This window comes from Equus przewalskii, chromosome 23 (genome assembly GCF_037783145.1).
Source record: "Equus przewalskii isolate Varuska chromosome 23, EquPr2, whole genome shotgun sequence".
Taxonomy (NCBI): domain Eukaryota; kingdom Metazoa; phylum Chordata; class Mammalia; order Perissodactyla; family Equidae; genus Equus; species Equus przewalskii.
Window position 1 is genome coordinate 10,350,428 of NC_091853.1, and position 25,507 is coordinate 10,375,934.

Here is a 25,507-nt window from a genome sequence, read left to right on the forward strand (position 1 = left end):
ACTAAAAAGCTACCAGATTTAATAAGAAAAATGTATAACATGCGTAGATAGAATACAAATATCCAAATATCAACAGCTTTTATCTACTCTTAGCAAATAGTACCTAAAATAAGGAATGAAAAAAAAATACTTTCTTTAAGATAGTAACAAAACTTATATAGAGAAAAAAATTAACCAGAAAGGCCTACAACCTAAATGAAGTAAACCATAAAATCTCATTAAAAGACAGAAAATAATCCAAACAGAGAGATACCCCATGTAATCGTGTGGCAAGACATACTATCTTAATGATGTCAGTGGTTCCAAAACTAACAAATACATATAACATAATTCAGATGAGAATCCCAAAAGAATGTTTCCAGAATTGGAAAAATATAAATGTTAAGCTTACATGGAAAAGAAAATGCAAAAATTAACTAAGAAAATATGAAAATTTAAAATAGCGGGACAAAACTGCCTGCCAGAGAGCTGAAGCATTTTTTAAGTAGGTTCCCCTTTTCCAAGAAGGAGAAATTTTGAAGATGCTCATATCTGGCATTTGTACATATTAAATATTGAGAATAACTTCTATTCATAAATGATGGCCAATAGTTAGTGAGTGTGTTTATAAAACAGAACACTAAAACTCAATACACTATTTATAATTAAATGCATGATAAAATATTAATAATGAACATAACTAAACAATATTGAGCACCATATTATTATAAGAGTTTTACACATAGCCTCTTTCTTTTATAATCCTCATAAGAGTCCCAAAGGGCTATCTCTATTTTAAGGATAAGAAACTTGAGAAGATAAGTTATTCAACTTGCACAAGCTCACATTTCTAGTCAGTGACAAAACAGGGATTTAAATAAGGGAGTAGTTGGTTCAAATGGAATAAAAGAGCATTTAACCATGAAAAAATATTCTATATGCTAATAAAAAAAGAATTCTACCCACATATACATGTTAGTCTATAGTCTCCTCAAATTTAACCATGAAATTATGTCAATACCTAAATGAAATAAACAATAAGTTGAAATAAGGAAAAGATGTAGTGATAAATTAAGATTTAAATTGTGCTTTTCCTTTGTAAAAAGCGATATTGTCCTCATGTTACGGTGCTGGCTTACCTTTTTTTAAAAAAAATCTGAGACTATCAACTAAAAAAGAATCAAAGAGATTTCACAATGCAGAAGAAAAAAAAAAAAGACTCCTGTGTCTATACACTATAGCTTAATTGTTTAAACATCATTATGACCTAAGTTTGTGAGTAAGTAAACATTAGTTCATGCATGCAAAGACTTAGAGGAATAACAACAAAAAAAACTCAACAAATTCATCTCTATGTTTTATTAAACATGGGTGAAGAATACTGAAATTAAGGCACAACAATAAATGAATAACGACGGTATACTACATATACTTCTAATTTAGAGTTTAATGATGAAAACAAAATTTAAACCTACAAAGCAAGCTATTCATTTTAAAATGCTCTTTTATCCTAACCATGATATTCAATCAACATCAAAAGAAGAAAATCTGCTTTCACTTCTTACCTGCACAGCCGAAAGCCAAATGGTACCTGGAAGAGGGGCTGAATTTAACACAGCACACGTTAGCCTTCGCCTCAATGCTTGCCACTGAGTTGTCTAAGTTGGTAGACCACAGCTTCACTAAGAGTAAAGGACAACAAAAACAAAAAGAAATAAACAATACATTAGCAAATGCTTCTGTAAAACAGAAAGTTTGCTTATTGCGACAGCTGTCTAATCTAAAGCATTTTGGTTACTAGGACCAAAAATGTTTAAACTGAACAAATGAAGAACAGAACAATGTATTGAAACCAAGAGAGCTTAGTTTTAAAGTCAGAAAACACCACAGATAATCAACATATACTGAGAGGTAACATGATCCTATAACTAAGGCATAAAAGACAGGGGTAAAAAGAGCAATCTGGAGATATATGTGCATGTGCTTTAGTATTATTTAAATTCTGTATGTGTGTTTGTAGGAGTAGGGTGATTATATGATTTAACACACGACACTTTTAAGAAACACACACACACTTTCATTTGTATGATATATATCAGAATAAAAATGTTATTTAAAAGACTTGGGATACGTTCTTATTTTATCTTTCAATTAAGAATTCCATGATTTTAAAATTTTACATAGGAACTTGGTTACATGATTTAAGTATGTCTAAAGTAATAGATTATGGAATTGGTTAGCTAAACTTTAAAATTTTGTTTTAATATTTGATATTCAGTCCATTCTGGTGGTATCGACTGAGATCTGTAATGATTAGGGTGTGGAAAGCTGACTGATCAGAGCAGGTCAGATGTGAAAGCAGAAGTAGAAAGGTGAGCTGCTGTCTTATAAGGTACCAGAGCAACCATATCATTTCTAAACAAAAATGTCTTAGTAGACACTAGAATACACACATACAATAAAGTTTCAGGATATAGGTTACAATTCTGGTTACACATTAGAATTAATAATAAATATTAACAATAATAACAACAAAAATTTTCCTTCCATCTTTCCATCAGTCCCAATGTCCTATCCAGGACAATACTCACATGGGGTCAAGGTATTGGTGTGGTTTTATGTTTATTTTTGCGTGAGTGAGGAAGAATGGCCCTGAGCTAACGTATGTTACCAATCTTCCTCTTTTTGCTTGAGGAAGATTGTCACTGAGCTAACATCTGTGCCAATCTTCTTCTACTTTATGTGGGATGCTGCCACAGTGTGGCATGACAAGCAGTGCGAGGTCCGCACCTGGGACCTGAATCTGTGAACCCCAGGCTGCCACAGAAGCAAAGTGCGTGAACTTAAACCACCTGGCCAGCCTCCCAGGTACTAGTGTTTTTTAAAAGCTCTCTGGGTGATTCTAATGTGTATTTGGGGTTGAAAACCAATATTAGGGATGCAGGCATAGCAAAATTTTAGAATCTTTTTACAAATACTAAAACAGTAACCTGTAAATAGGAATGAAAACGGTTCCAACAACTACCACTTCTATGAAACGATACTTCATAGGAATAGAGACTTTCTCTGTGTGAATGGGATAATTTACCTTCTATGAATGGGATTTCATAATAGAGAATTTCCTTAAATATATGTAATCTCTGAATAAAAATTAATCATTAATAAAAGTTATTTACAATCTGATGAATCTATTAGCCTTCCCACAGAAAAATAATACGCTCATTATTAAAATAAAAAAATAAGAGTTCTAAACAGCAGTATTTGATTTGTCTCATGTTATTTTCCCATAAAAGTCATATGTTATTTCAATCAATATATAATTGTTCAGGCAATTAAGATATACAATTCTGAGATGAGATGGTTAGCTGTAATGAAAAGCCTGCATGTCAAACACAGCATTCACAGATTTGAATATCAAGTGGTAGAGCTGTAGTCGAACAGCCTAGCAGGCCAAAGTTAATCTATGATAAATATTCATGGAGCACCTTACTGTTCCCATAACCCCACTACTAATCACTAAGAACCTTCACAAACAACGGTTCTATATCAGTGTCTTATGACAATTCAGTATCAGTAAGCATAAAAATGAACCTAACATAATGACAGTTAAATTAGAAGTGAGTCAGGTCTTTTTTTCACTTCACAGTAATTTTCTCAATGAAGTAATCGTAAACATTTTAACAACAAATCACAACAGTAACCACCATGATTATAATTTTCAATATTTAAGATATTACAATTCAATATAATTGTATGAGCTATAAGTATAACTAAGGTTTAAAATACTATAAAGATACAGTGAATATACACAACACAGAAAAGGAAACTGCATAAAGAATATAATACACTTTATTAAGGTATTGGTAATTAAACAAGTGCTGTGGGTTAAACCATCTTCCCAAAAGATATGCTGAAGTCCTCACCCCAGGTACCTATGAATGTCATCTTATTTGGAAATAGGATCTTTGCAGATGTAATCTAATTAAGGTGAGGTCATACTGGATTAGGATCGGCCCTAAATCCAACGACTGATATAAGCAGTGGGAGACTTCAATATAGAGGCACAGAGTAAAGAAGGCCATGTGTTGAGAGAGGCAGAAATTGGATGTAGCTACATGTCAGGGCACACCAAGAATTGCTATTAACCATGAGAAGCTGGGAAGGATTCTTCCCTAGAGCCTTCAGAGGGAGGATGGCCCTACCAACACTTTGATTCTGGGTTTCTAGCCTCCAGTACTGTGAGAGAATAAATTTCTGTTGTGAAAGCCAGCCAGTTTGGGGTACTCTGTTACGGCAGCCCTAGGAAATTAATACAATAGATATGATGAAATAACATTAAAATCAACTCAATATCCTAAGATGGCATCACAGATCAAAAGGTAAAAAGAGTATAATCTTTTGGAGAAAGTGTAGAAGAAATTAATAAAAGCGTTGGAAGAAAATGTCCAAGACAAAAATAAATGAGATGGTCCTCAAAATAAGGAGACAGTATGTAAATCAATACGAACAGACCCATTGTTATTTTCTCTTTAAAAGGATGATAGTAAGAATTTCATTGAACTTCAAAAATTATAATTTCAACACTTATTGTGAAAACTCCCTTTTATAAGAAAAAGTAAAAGTGAATTTAAAAGAAAACACGATCCTCAAGGTGAAGAGCTAAAACAATTAAATCAAACAAAATTCATTTATTTATATATAGTCTCTTTTGATACTCAGTAAAACATCAAAATAGTTCTATATTGCTAGGAAAATCGTGTTGCAATGTAGGAGGCTAAAGATAAAAACAAACCTGTTCTAAATACTATTAAGCAGGCTGTAGGAAATGAATGTTACTTCAAACTAAGTGTTTTAGGGCAGGTCCCGGGGCCAAGTGAAGTTCGTGAGCTCCGCTTCAACGGCCCGGGATTTCACCAGTTCGGATCCTGGGCTCGGACACGGCACCGCACATCAGGCCACGCTGAGGCAGCATCCCACATAGCACAACCAGAGGGACTTAGAACTGGAATATACAACTATGTACTGGGGGCTTTGGGAAGAAGAAGAAAGAAGAAAAAAAGAGAAGATTGGTAACAGATGTCAGCTCAGGTGCCAATCTTTAAAAAAAAAAAAGGCAACTGTTTTATACAAGTTTGATTTCTTTAATGTCAAAAGCTAAAGAAAAGATTTTTTTAAGTGGCACCTGAATCTTAAGTCCCATTAAAAAATACCAAATTTTTAAAAATCCAACTACCCTAGAGGATGAGTGAAGTTTATTATCTACTAATCTGTAAAATTTGGCTTAAACGGTCCTTAAGTTCTTTTGTTCAAAATTATTTTTTCCAAAAACAGAACACACTGCATATCTATCATAACAACAGCATCAATTCCAATATGCAGGATTTACGTGTTTCTGAGCTTTTCAGGGAGAGCCTACCACATGTCTATTTGCACCAAAGCTTCTTAAGATGAATTCATTGTAAAAGAAAAAGAAAACAGGCACAGGAGTACGACACAGTAAGAAAACCTGTCTTTAGTGAGGACATGCAAGTACGAGTATGACTGATAGCTCATACTCCTGGACCCACTTCTGAACTACTCTTTAGATGTTATAGAAAACAGAATGAATAAAAAGAGACAGTGTTGTTTCACCAAAAACTACCGTAAACCTGAGGGATATCTGCACTATTTTATAAATCTCTAAGTACAAAAGATTAAACACAAAAATGTGCACTTTGACAATACTGATTATCAAACATAAGTTTCCTTTTAAACTTGATTAAATAGAGGAAACAGGCCTTGTTGTCTTAGTTAGCTATGTTGCACAGCAAAACTTAGCAACTTAACACAAAATTTACTATGTCACACAGTTTCTGAGGGTCAGGAATCCCCAAGCAGATTAGCTGGGTGCTTTTGGCTCAGAGTCTGAAGGTTCAGAGGTCTCACACAGTTAAGCCGAGCTGGAGGATCCACTTCAAAGCTCATTCAACATTGTTCATAGCATGAGGATTCAGTTCTACACCATCTGGGGTTGTGACAATACGGCTAATGTCTCCCAAACCAAGCGACTGGAAAAAGAACGATGAAGACTGAGGCTGTGGTGCTTTTTATAACCTAATTTCAGAAGTGACATACCTTCACTTCTGCAGTATTCTACCAGTCATGCAGACTAAAGCACTAGGAAGGGAGAGGAACTACACAAGTGTGGGAATACCAGGAGACAAAGATCACTGGGGGCCATCTGGGACAATGGCCAACAAAAGCCTTTCAATTTCACTTAGATCCAGGGGATATTACACTTAGTAAAGTTATAACTTATAGGAAAGGTAACTGCCTAAAGTTATAAATTACAGGAAAAGTAACTGCTGTCATAATGCTATTTATGTTGCAGTTCACTTTTTAGTCCTCTGATGAAAAAAGAAGTGGAAGCATTTCATTCAGAATGAGTTAACTACAATTAATCTTTAAAATTTACCAAGATTTCAAATGCTTCACTCTTACATTAACTTACACAACTATGAAAAGCTGGAATGAATAAGAACCTGTAACTTCTGCTGTCTTAAAACCTAACTTCTTAAAACTCATATTTGGAGGAAAAAACTTTTCAAGAATGTGCTTACTCTAATTCAAAAGCAAGATTACTTATTGCAAGCAATTGTTAGGTTATTTAAAAAGGAAAATATATTTCTCCAAAAGAGCTTATAAAATGCCTCATGCAATTCTTTTCTAATTAGCTTGCTACATATTGATGTTTCTTTAACATGCAAATATGTGCATATATATTTGAAAGTAAACTATTTTTAAAATACACAGCATGAATAGGAAAAATATAAGAACTCAAGTTTTTAACTTTGCAATGAAATAATAACTTCCATTAATAAATGACTCCATTAAAAATTTATTAAATATAAAATATACAAAATGTTTAATATATTTCTATAAAATACATTAAAAGGAATTTAAAATATTCTCTTACTATAAAATTATCACAAAGGTACTATTTTATAAGTAAAATCACCAGAGAGTGAAGGAATGATAAAAGTATTTAAGTAGCAGTAAATAATGCTTTTGAGATGGCCTTAAATGCATTTGAGGCTTTTAGTACCAACCAAGACAGAGTAAGCCCACCACAGCCAACCTCTCTCATTATGAGTTTACTCCAGACAATATCGAAAAAACAAAAAGCAACCCAGAGAAACCTGAAAAGTAAGAAAAAAGGGTCATTTTGGGGAGAAAATTCAAAACTTAAAAGAAGTGACAAATATGAGGCTGAAAATACCATTTTTTTCATCCCACGGCAAGCTAAAGTCAGGACCTTGATCAGCAAAAACTGGGAAAATTCCCTGTGTTTCTGGCCATAAGACTGACAAAAAGGGTCCCTGCAAGCCACAGGGTTGGGAGTAATCTTCATTTTTTCCATTTTGCCCTTTTCCTCTCTAAACTTTTCCCCATGGGTGGGCCTCAGTCACAGAGCTGCAGCAGTATGAGAAGCTAATACCCAGAGAGAAACTCCATCTCTGTGATCATAAAAAGCAGTAGCTCATCTGTAGAGAAACCCCAACTTTGTTGACAAAGCCTCAGTGAAACAGACTCTAGGAGACAAAGAGTGTGGGAGAAACCTAGAAAAGAAAGCACTGGAGAAGGAGATCCCATAATTCTGTGTATGAACAGGCCTAAGACCTTGCAGTCATTTCCGAGCTCTGTTGTGTGTAAGATGGATACAAAGTATAGTATAGCAAAGGCTTTGTGCATTGCACTAAATTTGAAAAGATCATCCAATTTCCAGATTAACCTCTGACTGGCAAATGCATTGAACAAACCAATGCAGCACAGCAAAGGCTTTGAAAATTGACCTGACAATGGAACTAGCACCCACAGAAGGCAAGACAGAATTTACAGCCAAAATCTAAACCAACTGATCACCTGCTTAAAAAAACAAAAAACACTCTCCAGAAAATGTCAACAGGACTCAGAGTCCTACAAAATAATATCCAAAATGCCTAAGACACAACCCCAAAATTACTCAACATACAAAACTCCAGGACAGTGTGAAGAATTTTCAAAGGAAGACACAATCAACCCTAAACTCTAGATATTGGAAGTATGAAACAAATTTTAAAGTAATTATTGTAACTATGCTCCATGGGGTAAAGGTAAACACATTTAAAACTAATGAAAGGATAAAGGTACTCAGCAGAGACAGAAAAACTATAAAAAAAAGAGCCAAATGGAAATTTTAGGGAAAAAATACAGTAATTCACATAAAAGATTCAATGGAATGAATCAATAGCAAAATGGAAATGGACAGATAAAAGAGTCAATGAACTAGAAGACAGAACAACAGAAATTACTTAATCTGAAGAAGAGGAAAAATATTGACAAGATAAGGACAGAGAGTCTCAGGGACCTATAAGACAAACGAAAAGGTCTAACATTCATGCAACTGGAATCTCACAGAAGAAGACAAAGAGATTATTGGTTTGAAGAATATCTAAAAATGCAGTTCAAAGGAAAGAATATTAATAGGGATGAAGAGTGACATTATATACTGGTAAAAGGGTCAATTTGCCAAGAATACATAACAATTCTAAATGTTTATGATCCTAACAATACAGCTTCAAAATAAATGAGCAACACAAACAACCTTGCCCCCAGATAACTGAAAGGAGAAATAAAACCAGATTTCAATACTCTTGTTTCATAACCAATAAAACAAGACAAAAAGAAAAATCAGTAAAGATACAGAAAACAAGAAAATCACTATCAACAAGCTTGATCTAATTGACACCTATAGAACACTCCATAAAAGAGCAAAACACAGATTCTTTTCAACGCACTCGGAATATTTACCAAGGTAGATCATATTCTGGACCATAAGACAAATCATAACAAATTTAAAAGAAATAACAATATATAAAACATATTCTCTAACTATAAAAGGATTAAGCTATATATAACAGTAAGATTTCTGAAAATCTTAAGGAAAGTTGGGAAATGTTGAAACACATCTTTAAATAATTCTTAGCTGAACAGGAGAACACAAGGGGAATTGGATGTAGTTTTAAATTGAATGAAAATGTGCAGGATCAGCTAAAATAGTTCTTAAAGGAAAACACATAACAGAAAATATTTATATTAGAAAAAATAAAAGGCTCAAAGCAATGACATAAACTTCAACCTTAACAAACCAGAAAAAAAGGAAGAAATTAAGCCTAAAAAAAGAAGGAAAAAAATCAATGAACAACATCAATGAAACTGAAAATAGAAAAAACAGAGAAAAATCAATGAAATACAAGTTAGATATTTGAAAAGATGAATAAGATAAACAAACGTAATGCCACACTGACCCAAATACATAAATAATAAATGAGCGGACATAAAATATCAATTCCTGAAAGATACAAACTACCAAAGCTCACTCAAGAAAAAACAGATGATTTGAATAGTCCTAAATCTACTAAAAAAATTAAATTCTTAGTTAAAACCTTCAAACAAAGAAACTCCAGGTTCACAAAGTTTCAATGACAAATTCTACCAAACATCTAAGAACAAAATGATAACATTCTACACAATTACTTCCCACCATGTCCGCCCAAGGGGCTGGGGGGGGGGGGGGAGGGGGATGACACGACACAGAAGAGGAAAATCACTTTATGAAGTTAGCATTATCCCGATATGAAAAACACAAAAAGACATTACAAGAACAGAAAAATGAAGGCCAATACCCCTCATGAACACAGATGCAAAAATCCTCCAAAAACAAAAAATTAGCAAATTAAATCTAGCAATACCAAAAAGATAAACCTCATGACCAAGATGAGTTTTATCCTGGGAATGAGTGTAAGGCTATCTCAAGATTTAAGAATAGATCATTATAGTTCACGATATTAACAAACAAAAGAAGAAAAACATGATCATCTCAACAGACACAGAAAAGGCACAACAAAATTTAACATCCATTCGTGATAAAAATTCTCAGCAAAATAGGAATAGAAGAAAATTTCCATAACTTGATAAAATATGCCCAATAAAAACCTAAATCTAGGGGGCTGGCCTGGTGGCGCAGCTGTTAACTTCACACATTCCAGTTCTCGGCAGCCGGGGGTTCACATGGCACCACTTGGCAAAAGCCATGCTGTGGTAGGCGTCCCACATATAAAGTAGAGGAAGATGGGCATGGATGTTAGCTCAGGGCCAGTCTTCCTCAGCAAAAAGAGGAGGATTGGCAGTAGTTAGCTCAGGGCTAATCGTCCTCAAAAAAAGAAACCAAACTAACATTGTATTAATGGGGAAGGACTACAAGCTTTGCTCGCTAAGATCAGGAACAATGCAAGGATATTCACTGTCAGCACTCCCATAAATCATCATCCTGAAAGTTCTTTCAAGTGCAATAAAGCAAGAAAAAGAAATGAAAGGCTCATACATTGGAAATAAAAAAGTATTAATGTCTCTGTTTGCTAACACGATTGGCCCAAGGAATTTCCAAACATAATCTCTTAAAAGCAAAGAGTGGCGTTAGCAAGGTTGCTGAAACACGATATATATTTAAAAAATCAGTTTTTTCTATAAACTAGTAAAAAAAATGAATGGACACTAATATGTTTTAAATACCATTTCAATAGCACTAAAAACATAAACTATTTAGTTGTAATAATGGGCAAGATCTCTATGCTGAAAACCATAAAACTATGATAAAAGAAATCGAAAAAGGCCTAAATATGGAGAGACAAACCATGTTCATAAGTCTCAATATATTAAGATATCCATTCTTCCCAAACTGATCTACAGATTTAACACCAAATCAATCAAAATTCCAGCAGGATTTTCTGTAGGAACTGACAACTTGATTCTAAAATGCATATAGAAAAGAAGAGGAAGTAAAGAGCTAAAATCATTTTCAAGAACAAGATGGACTCATACTACTTGATTTCAAGACTTACTATAAAGCTACAAATCAAGATAATTTGGTATAGTAAAAGAAGAAACACATAGATTGGGGCCAGCCCAGTGGTGTAGTGGTTAAGTTGGCATGCTCCACTTGGGCAGCCCAGGGTTTGCAGGTTTGGATCCTGAGCACAGACCTACACACCACTGTGCTGGCATCCCACAAACAAAACAGAGGAAGACTGGCATAAATATTAGCTCAGGGACAATCTTCCTCACTGAAAAAAAAAAAAAAGACGAAGAAGAAGAAATACATAGATCAAAGTGGAATCTAAAAAATACACCCCTTTACCAAAATAGACAGATCCAGCAGGCAGAAAATCACTAAGAACACAGTTGAACTCAAAGAACCATCAATCAACTGGATATAATTGATATCTACAGACTACTTTATCTAACAATAGAATACACATTCTTATCAAGCTCACATGTCATTCATCAAGACAGACTATATTCTGGGCCATAAAAGACACCTTAAGCAATTTAAAAAAGTAGCTGGAAAATTCCAAAATATTTGGAGACTAAACAACACATTTCTAAATAATACATTAAAAAGTCTTATTTCTATTCAAATAAGAAATCTCAAAAGAAATTTAAAAATATTTTGAAGTAAAAGAAAATGAAAATACAACAAATATTTGTGGGATGCAGCACTCAGAGGAAAATTTACAGCACTGAATACATATATTAGCAAAGAAAAAAGATCTAAAATCAATAATCTAACCTTCCAATTTAGGAAATTAGACTAAATCTAAAGTAAGCAGAAGAAAAGAAATAATACAAATTAGAGCAAAAAAACCAGTAAATTAAAATCAGGAAATCAATAGAGAAATCAAAAGCTAGTTCTTCAAGAAGATCAATTAAATCAGTGAGACTTGATGCAATCCCTATCAAAATCCCAATGAAGTGTTTTGCAGAAATAGAATAAAATCCACCCTAAAATTCCTATGGAATCTCAACAGATCCCAAATAGACAAAACAATCTTGGAAAAGGAAAAATTTCCTGATTTTAAAACAAAGCTACAATAATCAAAACAGTATGGTAATAGCATAAAGACAGACATACAGAACAATGAAGGAGAATAGAGTCCAGAAATAAATCCTCACATATATGATCAAATGATTTTTGACAAGTGTGCTAAGACGTTTCATGGAGAAAGGAGAATCTTTTCAACAAGTGGTGCTGGGAAAACTGGATATCCACATGTAAAAGAATGAAGTCAGATCCTTCCTTTACACCATATACAAAAGTTAACTCAAAATGGATCAGAGACAGAAACGTAGGAGCTAAAACTATAAAACTCTTAGAAGAAAACATAGGGCAAAAGCTTCGTTACACTGATTTGGCAGAGACTTCTTGGATATGACACCAAACATACAGGCAACAAAAGAAAAACAGAGACAATTTGGACTTCATCAATATGAAAAAATTTTATGCATCAAAGCACACTATCCACAAATCAAGTATCTGATAAGGGATTAATATCCAGAATATACAGAGAACTCCTACAATTCAAAAACAAACAAAAAAATCCAATTAAAAAACAGGCACAGGATTGGAATAAACATTTCTCCAAAGATATTGAAATGGCCAATAAAACACATGAAAAGACGCTCAAAGTGCTATCATTAGGAAAATGTAAAGCAAAGCCACAATAAGATACCACTTCATACCCATGAAGATTGTTATTATCTAAGTAAAAAGAAAACAAAAGAAAAGAAAATAGGCGTTGGCAATGATATGGAGAAATAGGAATAGTTGGGCACTGCTGGTATGGAATGTAAGTCATGTAGCTGCTATGGGAAACAGAATGGTAGTTCCTCAAAAAAATTAAATGTATAAGTACCACATGATCCAGCAATTCTACTTCTGAGCATATACCTAGAAGAAATGAAAGCAGGAACATAAAGAGATATTTGTTCACTCATGTTCATAGCAGCATTATTCACAAAAGCCAAAAGGTGGAAGCAACTCAAGTATCTATCAACAAATGAATGGATAAACAAAATGTGATATATTCATACAATAGATTATTATTCAGCCTTATAAAAGAAGGCAATTCTGACACATGCTATAATATGGATGAACCTTGAAGACATTATGCTAAGTGAAATAAGCCACACACAAAAGGACAAATATTCTATGATTCCACTCAAACGAGGTAGTTAAGAGCAGTCAATTTCATAGAGACAAAAGTAGAAAGACGATTGCCACGGGCTGGGTGGAAGGGGATTGGGCAGTTATTGTTCACTGAGTATAGAGTTTCAGTTGTGTGATATGAAAACCGTTCTATGGATTGATGGTGGTGATGGTTGCACAATATGAATGTACTTAATGCCACTGAACAGTACATTTAAAAATGGTTAATTTTATGTTATGTGTATTTTAATACAATTTAAAACGAATAACTTTTTGAAAAATCCCTTCCTACTTAAAGTGCTTAGAATGGCTTTTATTTTCCTGATGAAGACTCTGACCAGTTACCACCTTTGAACAAATGTTAACCTTCAGTACAAAAACACAAGTATTCAACTCAACAAAGGCTATCCCTAGTATATTATGAAGAAAAAGGACGTTTAACATTAATTAGTAAAACACTGTATTCAAATATCAATTGGAACATGATGCTCTAAATAATTTAGAAACTTAAGGATAATTTCTTAAAATAATCAAGATTATATTCTAATCTATATATACTGTGAGTAAAAAACCTACTAATTTTTGATTCAAAACTTTCGGGGGGGGGGGGGCAGTCCAGTCATGTTCATTTCCCTTTTAGAAAACAGGGCATCCTGTATCATTGTGAAATATAGTTTTCAACAACAGAGCTATCCCTTGCCTATCTAACCACCAGTCTGGAAGTTACATGGAGAAATGAAGGAAAGAGCAAAGAAATTAAAGCTACTAACTCTAAGATAAAAGACGTCTTTCTTTCAGCTGTATCAGTTGGAGTAGTTACAATAAGAATTTGTTAGCCAGCAATGATTATGAAGGCACTTTCATCCTACGGGATAGATTCACAGGACAGAGGTCAAAGGTCTATCACTTAAATAGGATACTAGTTATTTGTTTTAAGAATCATTTTTCACTTTCTTTTCTCTATAAATTCAATAGTGGGAAGAACCAGGCCAAACGAAGACAGTGAGGATAACAGAAAAGAATGAATTATAAAGATGGATGTACAAGAAATAAAAGAAGAGAGAGGTCAATTAAATTGGCAGAAAGAGGTGTAGAATTTTTTCCCCGAAACATGATAAACTTCACTAAAAAACTTTTAATATACACTGGAAATTTAATATAATTCAGAATACTGAGATATCTAAGTATTTCAGCAAAAAAAGTTCATTTGATGGTACATGTAATAGAATTGGTTATAAAAATGTCATCATGTGGCATGAATCCAGAAAACATTATAATGAAGATGCAGTAAATTCATTTTTCTTTCACTCCAAAAGAGGTATAGATTTTTGTGCTTAGATTTTAGTTGGAATATTCAGTAATCACAAAAGACTGCTATGAGTTTCAATAAATATCTGCATCTCTGCCAGTAAAAGGAATTAAGGTTGTGGGCAGGGGAGCGGGATGGTGTTCAAATAGTACCTTTTGCATCATCAGAACCTGAAGCCAAGAGTTTAGGATCCATCAAATTAAAGTCAACACTCCAACACCTCTTCTCATGCTCCTGGATGTAGAAGAAAGACAAAGTATTCTCAAACAGAACATAGATCTTAAAATAAATAAAGCAAAAAAAAAAAAACCCTGGATACCAATTTATTGCTATGGTGGAAGGGAGAAACAACAGGCTATGAAAATAAATGAGATGCAAAGCAGTTCCCAAACTTTTTATATATACATTTCCTAAAATTACTGCTTTTGGAAATTCATTTGATACATTCTACAAATGCAAAAGTCTGAGGAGACGCTTCAGAAAGTATTATTTGGTATTATGTAGGAACAAAACAAATGCTAGTGACTTTAAAGATTCTATTTTTCCTTTTTCTCCCCAAATCCCCTGGTACATAGTTGTATATTTTTAGTTGTGGGTCCTTCTAGTTGTGGCATGTGGGATGCCGCTTCAGCATCGTTTTATGAGCGGTGCCATGTCCGTGCCCAGGATCCGAACCAGCGAAATCCTGGGCTGCCCAAGCAGAGCTCGCAAACTCAACCACTCGGCCATGGGGCCGGCCCCGCTACTGACTTTAAATTTGTAATTCTAAAGCACATGAAGCTCTAGAATTATTAAGGGAAAAAAGTAAAAGAGATTCTTAAAACAAATAACTAGTGGGCTTACTTACCTGATAGACCTTTGACCTCTGTCCTGTGAATCCATCCCATAGGATGACGGTGCCTTCATAATCACTGCTGGCTAACAGGTTCTTATGGTAACTACTCCAACTGATACAGCTGAAAGAGGAAAATATAGTTAAGCCTTACTTATTTATGTAAAAGTAAATAAAAAATACAAAGAATCTGCACGTGTTCAGAAAGATCAGAATGCTTTCAAAATGGTCTAATGAGTTCACAATCATTATTCCGCCCACAATACATCTGGGAAGAAATGTACCAAATAATTCCCAGATTTTCCTATTGAAAATACCAAGTAATGACCCTTACCACTTTTCATCTGAATACTAGCTGGAAAATGGATCTGAGCCTAAAGCCACCACTGGCCATCTGTGATACATGAGGAGAGCATGTCTACGAGTGAAGAAAATAGAGGCGAAGGGGGCACAAAGCATGCTATGGCAGAATGACAGAGACTTAATCAGGTTGTTCAGGCCCCTGGATCCAGTTATGCTGAATCATAGAAGCCAATAAATTAATTTGAATTGTATTTACATCCAAAAAAACTCTTAACTAGTATAAGCTTATGACTGAAATTCCAATTAAAAGCATTTAACAGTTAAATCAAACTTTTAACATTTATGGTTTCAGCTATTCTCAAGTGCTCCAAAATTGAGAATGCAACATCTAAAAATGTGTGCTTTTGGTGAGACACATATGCAAATCATGCATATAAGTAAAGCTAATGTAAATTAAGGAAGAAGCCACTTAGAAAGCAATTAACCTAGACGACTTACAAGCTTATGAACACAATAAAGTCTTTTGCTCTCTACTACTTGCATTCATACTAAATTTCAGGGATTGGAAGAGTCATTTGCATGTTTAAATATACTTAATAGAATTTCTGGGAGAAATTATATAGAAGAGTTAAGAGCTAAATCTTGGATTTAGATAGACCTGAGTTCAAATTCCAGATCTGCCACTTACTAGCTGTGGCTTTGGGTAATTTAGCTCACTTTCACAGTTGGTGTGCTCCAAATTGGTTTTAGGCATGCTTACATACTGATCTTTTCAGTCCCAAGCCCACAGCTTCCAGTCTTGAATAGCTTCATCTGTTTACTCCAAGGTGCCATAAAGTACTGCCATATTTTTACATGTGTCAAGACAGAAAAGGTAAACTTTCTAATCTACATTTTCATTACAGTAACGTTTACTCTGAATTCTTGATATGGGCCTAGCTGGAAAAGTATTGTGCTGAGTGCATTACATGGATTTATTTAAAGTATAATCCTATGCAACACATATTACTATTATGGCCTCCATGACATAAATGAGGAACATGAAACGGTTAAGAGGACAGACTCTACTTCTGCTTGAATCCTGGCTCCTCCAGAGATTAGCTGTGTAACCTTAAGCAAGTTAGCTAACCTTTCTGTGCTTCAGCTTCCTTGTGCATAAATGGGGAAATAGCGGTAACTCTCTCATAGGCCTACTAAAGACAAAGCACTTAGGACAAAGCCTGCCACATAAGAATTCAATGAAGTTATGTCATACTCATGTTGCATTCTTTCCACTTATGACAAAAACTATAACGGCTTCCCAATGATGATCACCACTGATGAATGAGCAGGCTCACAAATTATCAGTCTGCCGTTTGTATGGATGAATTAGGAAACAGAAAGGAAAGCTGTAACAAATTATATAAAGACTGTAATACCTGCTATATTATTAACATTATTAAAATGAGCGCACACACACACACACACACACAATATATGTCATTCATACAGACAAAAAAGGCACAAGGATGAATACTCGGGAAATGTTCAAAGTTCTAAATAAATGTCTTATTAAGATGATTTCCTTATATCATTCCCTTTTAAGCCAGTGCTCAAAACTTGAGAATAGCTTAGGAACTTATTTAAATGATGCAGATTCTAGGATTCCTCTGAGGTTTAGGTGGCAGATCAGAGGCAGGGTCCAGTGCCTGCATTTTTAACAGTATTCCAGGTTTGAAGAGCACTCATTATGAACTCTAACCCCTAATACATGAAACTTAAATATTATCTTCTCAATGAAAAGAATGTTCTTGAGAAAATAACTCTTAGAACTATAAATAACTATAATATTTGGAGACATGTGCATGCTAGGGGAAAAATTCTGACTTTCAGACACTACTCATAAGCTACAGTAATCCTTTATTCAACAGCCCATGAAAAGCTATCTACAACAAAGATCTTTATTTGATTAAGTTGAAAGAAAGAAGACTTTCACTTGGCAAATAGAAAAACAATAACTACTAAGACACACAGGGGAAAAGCAACAAGTTATCTATAACAAAGATATTCTGATGTATCCTCTCTAAGCAATTATAGTGAACACTATAATTGTTCACCATGAATGAGTACGGAGTCTCATGGAAAGGTAAAATAACAAACTCATTCTAATTATAGATACTAACTGTGATATATACACTGCATTATGCCAAGAAAATAATGTAAGTACCTGATTTTGGAATTGCAGGTCATTTCATTTTCAGGGTAATGAATATCCACTGCATCTTGAATGACTGTGCCATATTCATAGACTTTAATCTTCTTTGTAACCCCAGCAATTGCAAAATAGTCACAATCCCGATCAAATTCAATACTAAGGAAAAAAGCAGATACTTGGTCAATAAGACTATTTACCTATCCTTGTGATGTTTACAATGACAACACTTCAGAACTTGATTTTTTCTGTTTCTAAAATGATTCTGTCTGTAAAGATAAGAGATCTACTTGAAATGCTTCAAATTGTACCAGGCTTTATCTATGTTCAGATTAAGTCATTATCAAGACATACCAAACTACAAATGGTAGTGAAATGTGCACAGCTACGCAATTCTGCTTATAGATGGTTCTTTTGTTCCTAGAAACTTGACATGTTTTTCAATTTAGCTTTAGTAAACATATTTCAACTTACCAATTGTGAAGGCTAAAAAGTTATAATGTAAAAGTAGAGAGGAAAGATTTAATGGTTTGGTATACTAAAAATACATCAGAAGAGAATTACCAAATTACCTTTTCAAAAATTCTAAGTATTTCCCTTCCCACCATTTTGTGAGGATAAGAGAATTTCACAGTATTTAATATTATTTTAATAAATAAATTAGTATACAAGCTGAATTACTGAAGCAATTAAGGAAGGGGTGATGACAAAGGAATAAAATACACATAAAATGGAATCATTAAATTATCATTATGTTTTCCCAAATCCATTTCTAACTTGCTAATCAAATATGATCTTTCTGACTTATGAACCCCCAATACAGACTCCTTATACCACAAATAAGACAAAAACTAAAAATCTCCCTTTTTTTAGAGTGACTCAGGGAATTCATCCCTCTCTTACTGACTTTTTATACAAGTTCCAAAATAACCTACATCAAAGCAAAGCACAAGACCTTATCCACCTTTATAGAGCTTAACTTGGAGACTCAACAAAGTTGTATAATCAGCAAGAAATAAAGTGACCTAATAGAATTAAGAGTGAAACGAATCATCACATACATTATTTAGAAGTTCAGCCATAAGACTGGAGAATACATGAGAATTCTGAATGATCTACAATTAATTACATAATAATAGTAATAGTTAACGTTCACTGACCACTAACTATAACGACTGCACATATTAACTCATTTAATTCTCATAATAACCCTATAAGACAGGTATTATTATTATTTTTTCCTTTTTATCCCCAAAGCCCCCCAGTACATAGTTGTATACTCTTCGTTGTGGGTCCTTCTAGTTGTGGCATGTGGGATGCTGCCTCAGCGTGGCTTGATGAGCAGTGCCATGTCCGCGCCCAGGATTCGAACCAATGAAACACTGGGCCGCCTGCAGCGGAGTGCGTGAACTTAACCACTCGGCCACAGGGCCAGCCCCAGGTATTATTTTTATCCACATTTTACACATGAGAAAACCGAGGATTAGTGGTGAAGTAATTAGCTGAAAGTTAGCTGGCTTCTAAGTGGCAAAAATGATATGCTAGTATTCTGCATATTTTAAGCATTCACTAAATGCATACACATGCTACATGACATACTTTTCTTCATGGATTACCCGTGATATCCTTTTATAGAACTGTTAATGATTAGTTAATAATTTAGTAAGAAACTTACTGAGCTGATGATGATGAATTAGGAAAATAAGTACACTTTAAGAATATTTCCCATAAAAACACATGTTGAGATGTTCACTTTTCACTACAGCTTTAAATCCTTTGATAATTTCATAAAAATTTTTAAAGGAATATCATTAAATGTCATTGACTATAGCACAATGCAGAAAATGTTCCCTCCAATAAAATATAACTATGCCTACAACAGATTATTTGTACAACAACTTCAACTGAACTGCTGTCTCAGTTACTATTATCTGCCCTGTGGATTCTAATGCATCATAACTATATCGATGGCAACTACTCATTTATCCTGACTCAAAGTTATACCCACAGGCTGATGCTCTTGAAGCAGAAGTATTACTGTGTCTGGCAAAAGACAAGTTATCAGAACTGAAATCCTATCCTTACAAGGTCTGGGCCTGAGACTTCAAGAGAGAACCAGTTTTATTATACCTAAAGACTCTCCCTGCACCTACAAACATACATGGCTAATGAGTCAACAGCATTGGAATGTTGTACCAGTAAAAGTTAGTATGTCATTTCCAAAGAATTAGTTTTTAATTTAAAAAAAGAAGTTTAAACACTAACTTATTAAAATAATAGTCCAAAGACACTGCAGGGAGAAAACTGACATGTAAATAAAAATGCTATCTGTCAAAAGAATTGATTTGATGATGTAAATAAGTCTATTATTTCTTCTGTTGCTACCTTGTTATTCCCTTTTATCAACAAAAGTAATTAGCTATATTAGCTCATTCTGAACTCTAACGTTAAAAAATTAACTTTTTGTTTTGACTTCACTGCTATTATTTTCTTACATTCTGGTTATGTTTTTTTCTTAATATACTGAGATATCAAGAACTTGTATAGTAGCCTTTTTTTAATATTCTCGGATACTGAGGTCCTTTATAGTTTAACAACAAGAGGATCTTAACAGAAATACTGAACAAAAAGCATAAAGAACAGTATTATTTCTAGTAAATTTTGGCTAAAAGGGAAAGGAAGATAAACAGCTGCCTTTTTTAAAAAAAATGCAACTTCCACATCACTAAGACTCAGGATTTAAGTACTTCCAAACAATGAATTATTTGTTCCCAATCTCTGACAAAGTTACTATCTGTTCCCAAACATAAATGTAATTAGACTCTAGAAACAGATCATGGAATAACTCAAATGAGCAAGACAGTTTTCAGGTACAGAGAGCTTTTCAGAGCTAATCTAAAATGGATGGCCTCTTATTTCACAATACAATATTTGAGCTGCTTTAATTACAAAATCTGATAACATAATCAAAAATACTAATTAAATAGTGACTAATTAGGTTGAAACAAAAACAAAAGGTAAATAAATGAATTGAAATATACCTGCTTGTGCAATTAAATTCAAAAAAGAATTGTAATAAGTCTTGCTTATTATACAAAATTCATTTCTGTTATCCACCATCACCAGTAATTCTTAAAACAAGTGGTTATGAAAATTCATTTCAATGGTAAATTCAGTTTCATAGAATTTTTTAAATTTTAAAGTAAAAATATTCTCTTTGAAAAATAATATTAAATTATTTTAAACATGGAAAGAAACTGCATTTTTATTTCACATTTGGAATATTTCAACTGTTTTTAAAAAGTGATTTATTTAAACAGCTGTAAAACATAATTCAGCTGCAGAAACTGGCTATATTCTTTGTCAAAAGGGCCATCAGTCAAGTGATTAAGTATCAAGGCAACAGACCACACGACAGCTGATTAACATGTACCTCTAGCACAATGTGGCACAAAGCAATGCAAAGACATCAATATCCTAAGAAGGGAAGTGTCAAGGTTCTCTCTGTCTGCCATATTTTTTGCAATTATAAAACAGGTAATAACAAACATGGTGGATTAATATCCCTGAACACTAGAATCCAATTTATCAAGACAAAACGTAGTGTGAACACAGTTGTTAAAGGTCTAATTCATCATGATGTTAGTGTGCCTCAAGAGACAGAGGCTACTATAACTTTAAGAGCTTAGAAATCAGCCATTTTAATGAAAAGAAATGGGCAGATCTTTAAAGAACACAAACATAGCAAAGTAAATAAGAATTCATGTTATTCAACTGACTTTCTCCCCAATCAATCATTAATAATAGCTAAAACTTCCATAACATACCTACTCACTATGTATCAAGTATTGTTTTAAGCACTTCACATAAAACATATTTAATCTTCAAATCTCCATTGTATAGATAAGGAAACTGAAGTATATCAATGTTAAGTAATTTACCCAGGTTCACTAGATAATTCAAATTCACCCAGTCTGGTTCCAGAGTCTGTGCTCTCAATCACTATGCAAAATTCCCATTTTAATGAGAACAGAAGAACTGCTCCTCAAAGAACACATACAGGGGCTGGCCCCGTGGCCGAGCGGTTAAGTTCGCGTGCTCCGCTGCAGGCGGCCCAGTGTTTCATTGGTTCGAATCCTGGGCACGGACATGGCGCTGCTCATCGAGCCACGCTGAGGCGGCGTCCCACATACCACAACTAGAAGAACCCACAACGAAGAATATACAACTATGTACCGGGGGTTTTGGGGAGAAAAAGGAAAAAATAAAATCTTTAAAAAAAAAAAAAAAAGAACACATACAAAGGCAAAATAAACAAGAATAGCAACACAGAATAATGATATATACTACATCATATATATGATAGTAATGACATATAATAATTTAACCTGTGTAGTAAATTAAACATAGGGAGATAGAGAGTAAGGTAGCCTCACAGGGTTTATAATTAGTGGGAAATATTATCGACAATACAAGCAAATGCCAAATAATAAGAACAAAATATGCTATGGAAATTCAGGATTCTATGATTACTGAGGCCTGCTGGAAGAAAATGGATGATGCATGAATATTCTCAGTCATCAAATATCCAACGTAGCTGTCACTGGCCAAATACTGACCTAGCTGATGGAAAACCAGGATGTTAAAAAACCAGAACACAACATTTGAGAAATTCATGGAACCATGAATTAGGCCTGCACTACTGCTAAACTGGGCTACTGCAATAGCTGCCTTACCAATTCTGCTACTCCTGACTTTCCTCTTTTCTAATCCATTTGAAGGACTGAATTAGGGTAAATTTCCAAAAACATAGCTGTGTTCACATAATTCTCCTCATTTACTAATATGTGAAATCCAAACTCCAAGTATCACAAAGGATCCGTCACAACCTGGCTTGACTCTTTTCTTAAAACTTATTTTATTTTTAAAACATATGTATATAGCCAACGGTTCAAAAAGTATACAGAGAAAAGCAAGTCTCTCTCCCAATCTTGCCAAATAAGCACCCAACTGCCCTCCCTAAAGGCAACCAATAATTTCAGTTCCTGCATCCTACTAGAGCTACCCTGCGCATAAACAAGCATGTATGCACTCATAGTCTTTTTTTTTAAATTAAGCATGTGGGATGATTACATACATATTGATTTGCACCTTGTTTCCCCTCATCCCCACCTAACAGGATCCTGACAAGCATTTCTTATTAGTAGATACTAGGGCTACCTCATTTTTTCCCAGTGGTTGCACAGAGTTTTCACATGTGGATGTATCATAAATTATTTAACCAGCCTATTAATGAGGAACATTTACTTTCTGGTTTTTCACTGTTAAACAATGCTGCAATAAAATAAAAAGCTTTCTATGTGTGTCATTTTTCTCATATGCAAGAATATCTTTAAATATACCTAGAAGTGCTAGGTCAAAAATCATGTGCATTTTAATATACTCAAGTAAAGTTAAACATCTCTCCATCCAGATAACACCATTAACAATCTCAGTTTCTTCTCTAAATGTTCTGTTTGCCTTCTTAATCTAACTGAAAGCCAGCTGTTCCCTGAAAATGTTACTTCCCCTGAAGTCCTCCCACATTCCATGTTCAAGCAGGCCTAGAGATGAAGTCAGTGTCCTCCTTCCAAAACAGCTTCTTCCACCCATTCCCCCGACTCCTCACTAAAGCCTCTCAGCTCAAAATCAATCTCAGGTAACTTATACCACCCAGTACTGCTCCTTGTTACTCCTTCTACCAATCCATGAGTTTAATTGCATTTTTAATTAAAATATCTTTGACCATTTGATTTTTTTTCTGCTTTCTGTATGTTTTTCTCGTAAATCAGAATTGTAGTATTTCTGTCTAGTGGCTATTTTTTTTTTTTTCTCTTTTCTTTCAAAGATTTTATTTTTTTCCTTTTTCTCCCCAAAGCCCCCCGGTACATAGTTGTATATTCTTTGTTGTGGGTCCTTCTAGTTGTGGCATGTGGGATGCTGCCTCAGCGTGGTTTGATGAGCAGTGTCATGTCCGCGCCCAGGATTCAAACCAATGAAACACTGGGCCGCCTGCAGCAGAGCACACGAACTTAACTGCTCGGCCACGGGGCCAGCCCCTGTCTAGTGGCTATTTTTATGACTTTATGAATTACTATAGAATGAAACAAAGGATTCAAGGTCTCTCTTAAGTCTCTATTCTGAGCAAAGGACAAAGTTATTTTGCCCTCCCTCTTCCCTCTTCCAATCCTATTGACTGTCTTAGAATTTACTTCAAAGATATTTAAACTTCTCATCCTTGTGCAAATGAAAAACCTAGTAATAATTATGAGTATAGAAATGAATTCCATTACACATATAAAGACAAACTAGCCTTGCATTTCTAATATTCACTGAACATTCCAAACTCATAAGTAAGTTCAAGTGTCTGACTACTCCATTATATTGTCTAATGCAGTCATATCCAAAGTATTTACATATTAAAATATGTATCTTATTTTTTAAATTATTTTCCTTTATACTAGAATTAGGGCACTATAATTTTTTTTAATGTGTACATAGGGAAGTTGCAATATCTATTAATTTTGTTTCAGAATAGTGTCAATGTTCCCATAAAACTTTATTTATGGACCTTGAAATTTGAATTTCATATATTTTCACATCACAAAAATTATTCTTTATATTTTTTCAAAATTTTAAAAATGTAAAAACAATTCTTATCCTGTGGACTGTACAAAATTAAGCAATGGGTGGGACTGGCCCGCAGGTCTTAATTTACTGACCGTCTTGAATCAATGGATACACTGGATTTTATTCCACAGGCACTAAAATGAAGCCACATTTAAAGTCTATGTATATTTTTGTTTGATTATTTTTATTAGCTGGCTGGTTTTGTTTTTAATCCCATAAAGCCGAAAGATCGTGCTTTAAAACAACTACTTAAAAAAATTTTATTCTTCTGTTCCCTCTGGCTATTACTGAATAGCTAGAACAAATAAACTACTGACAAACTATAATCTGAAACACTAACGTAAATGTCAAGTGTTTACGACCGTGATAAAACGTCTTTCTTGTCACTTAAAATTAAAGATGTCTCGAGGCCCTTTAAGATCAACAGACTGATTATTAAATTTTTCTCGTTTAAGTTTATAGCAAGTTATAGTTTATACTCATTTAAATTAACTTAGTTGTAGATCCTTCATCTGTCCTAAAACACCTATTCTATGCACAGTACAACAGTATTTTATGGATAGATGGTGTTTATGAGAGAACTTCGGCAAACTGATAATAATTTGTAAAGTAAAAGATTAACAGAAAGATTGAATAAAAACATCGACAAGAGGAAAAAAACAAGAGTTGAAAAACAAAGTATATTTTGTCCCCAAGACTACAATGACATTTTGTGCTCTTTGGAATGTGTTTGTATTTAGTAAAAGTGGACGATCCACAGGGAAGCAAAAGTTTCAATTCTTTACTTTTGAAATTGAAGTAGAAAATACATCTAATTTTTCAGTTTTGTGTCCTCTGGTACTATTTACAAAACAACCAGTTAAATTAAAATATTAAATCCTTAATGTCACTCCTGTGACGCTTCATCAGAAAACAACAGAACTATGATATAATGTAACTATTCCATGCTGCAGAGGACTAACCTGGAAAAACTTACAGTCTAGGAAAACTTTCATCATAAATATATTAAAGTGTGTCCCCCCAAATATCAGCCAGATAGACTTAACAAATCAGGAATCCATGTCACGTTTGCTATAGGATCAAGTAGACAAAACCACTGAAAAAAATCTACAAGAGAAAATGTGACTTTTACTAGATAAATCCTTTCAAACTATCACAGCA

General features: G+C 34.0%; 1 protein-coding gene across 11 annotated transcripts in view; it reads right to left on the reverse strand.

The window, feature by feature from the left end:
• Positions 1-25,507, reverse strand: part of COP1 (COP1 E3 ubiquitin ligase) — a 239,403-nt gene that overhangs the window by 86,607 nt on the left and 127,289 nt on the right. For all 11 annotated transcript variants that reach the window (XM_070591348.1, XM_070591346.1, XM_070591347.1 and 8 more), the window contains 4 exons: positions 17,693-17,836; positions 15,199-15,307; positions 14,504-14,585; positions 1,545-1,661 (listed from right to left, as the gene is read on the reverse strand). In XM_070591348.1, coding sequence (XP_070447449.1) covers positions 1,545-1,661; positions 14,504-14,585; positions 15,199-15,307; positions 17,693-17,836 — 452 coding nt within the window. The remainder of the gene's footprint in view (positions 1-1,544; positions 1,662-14,503; positions 14,586-15,198; positions 15,308-17,692; positions 17,837-25,507) is intronic.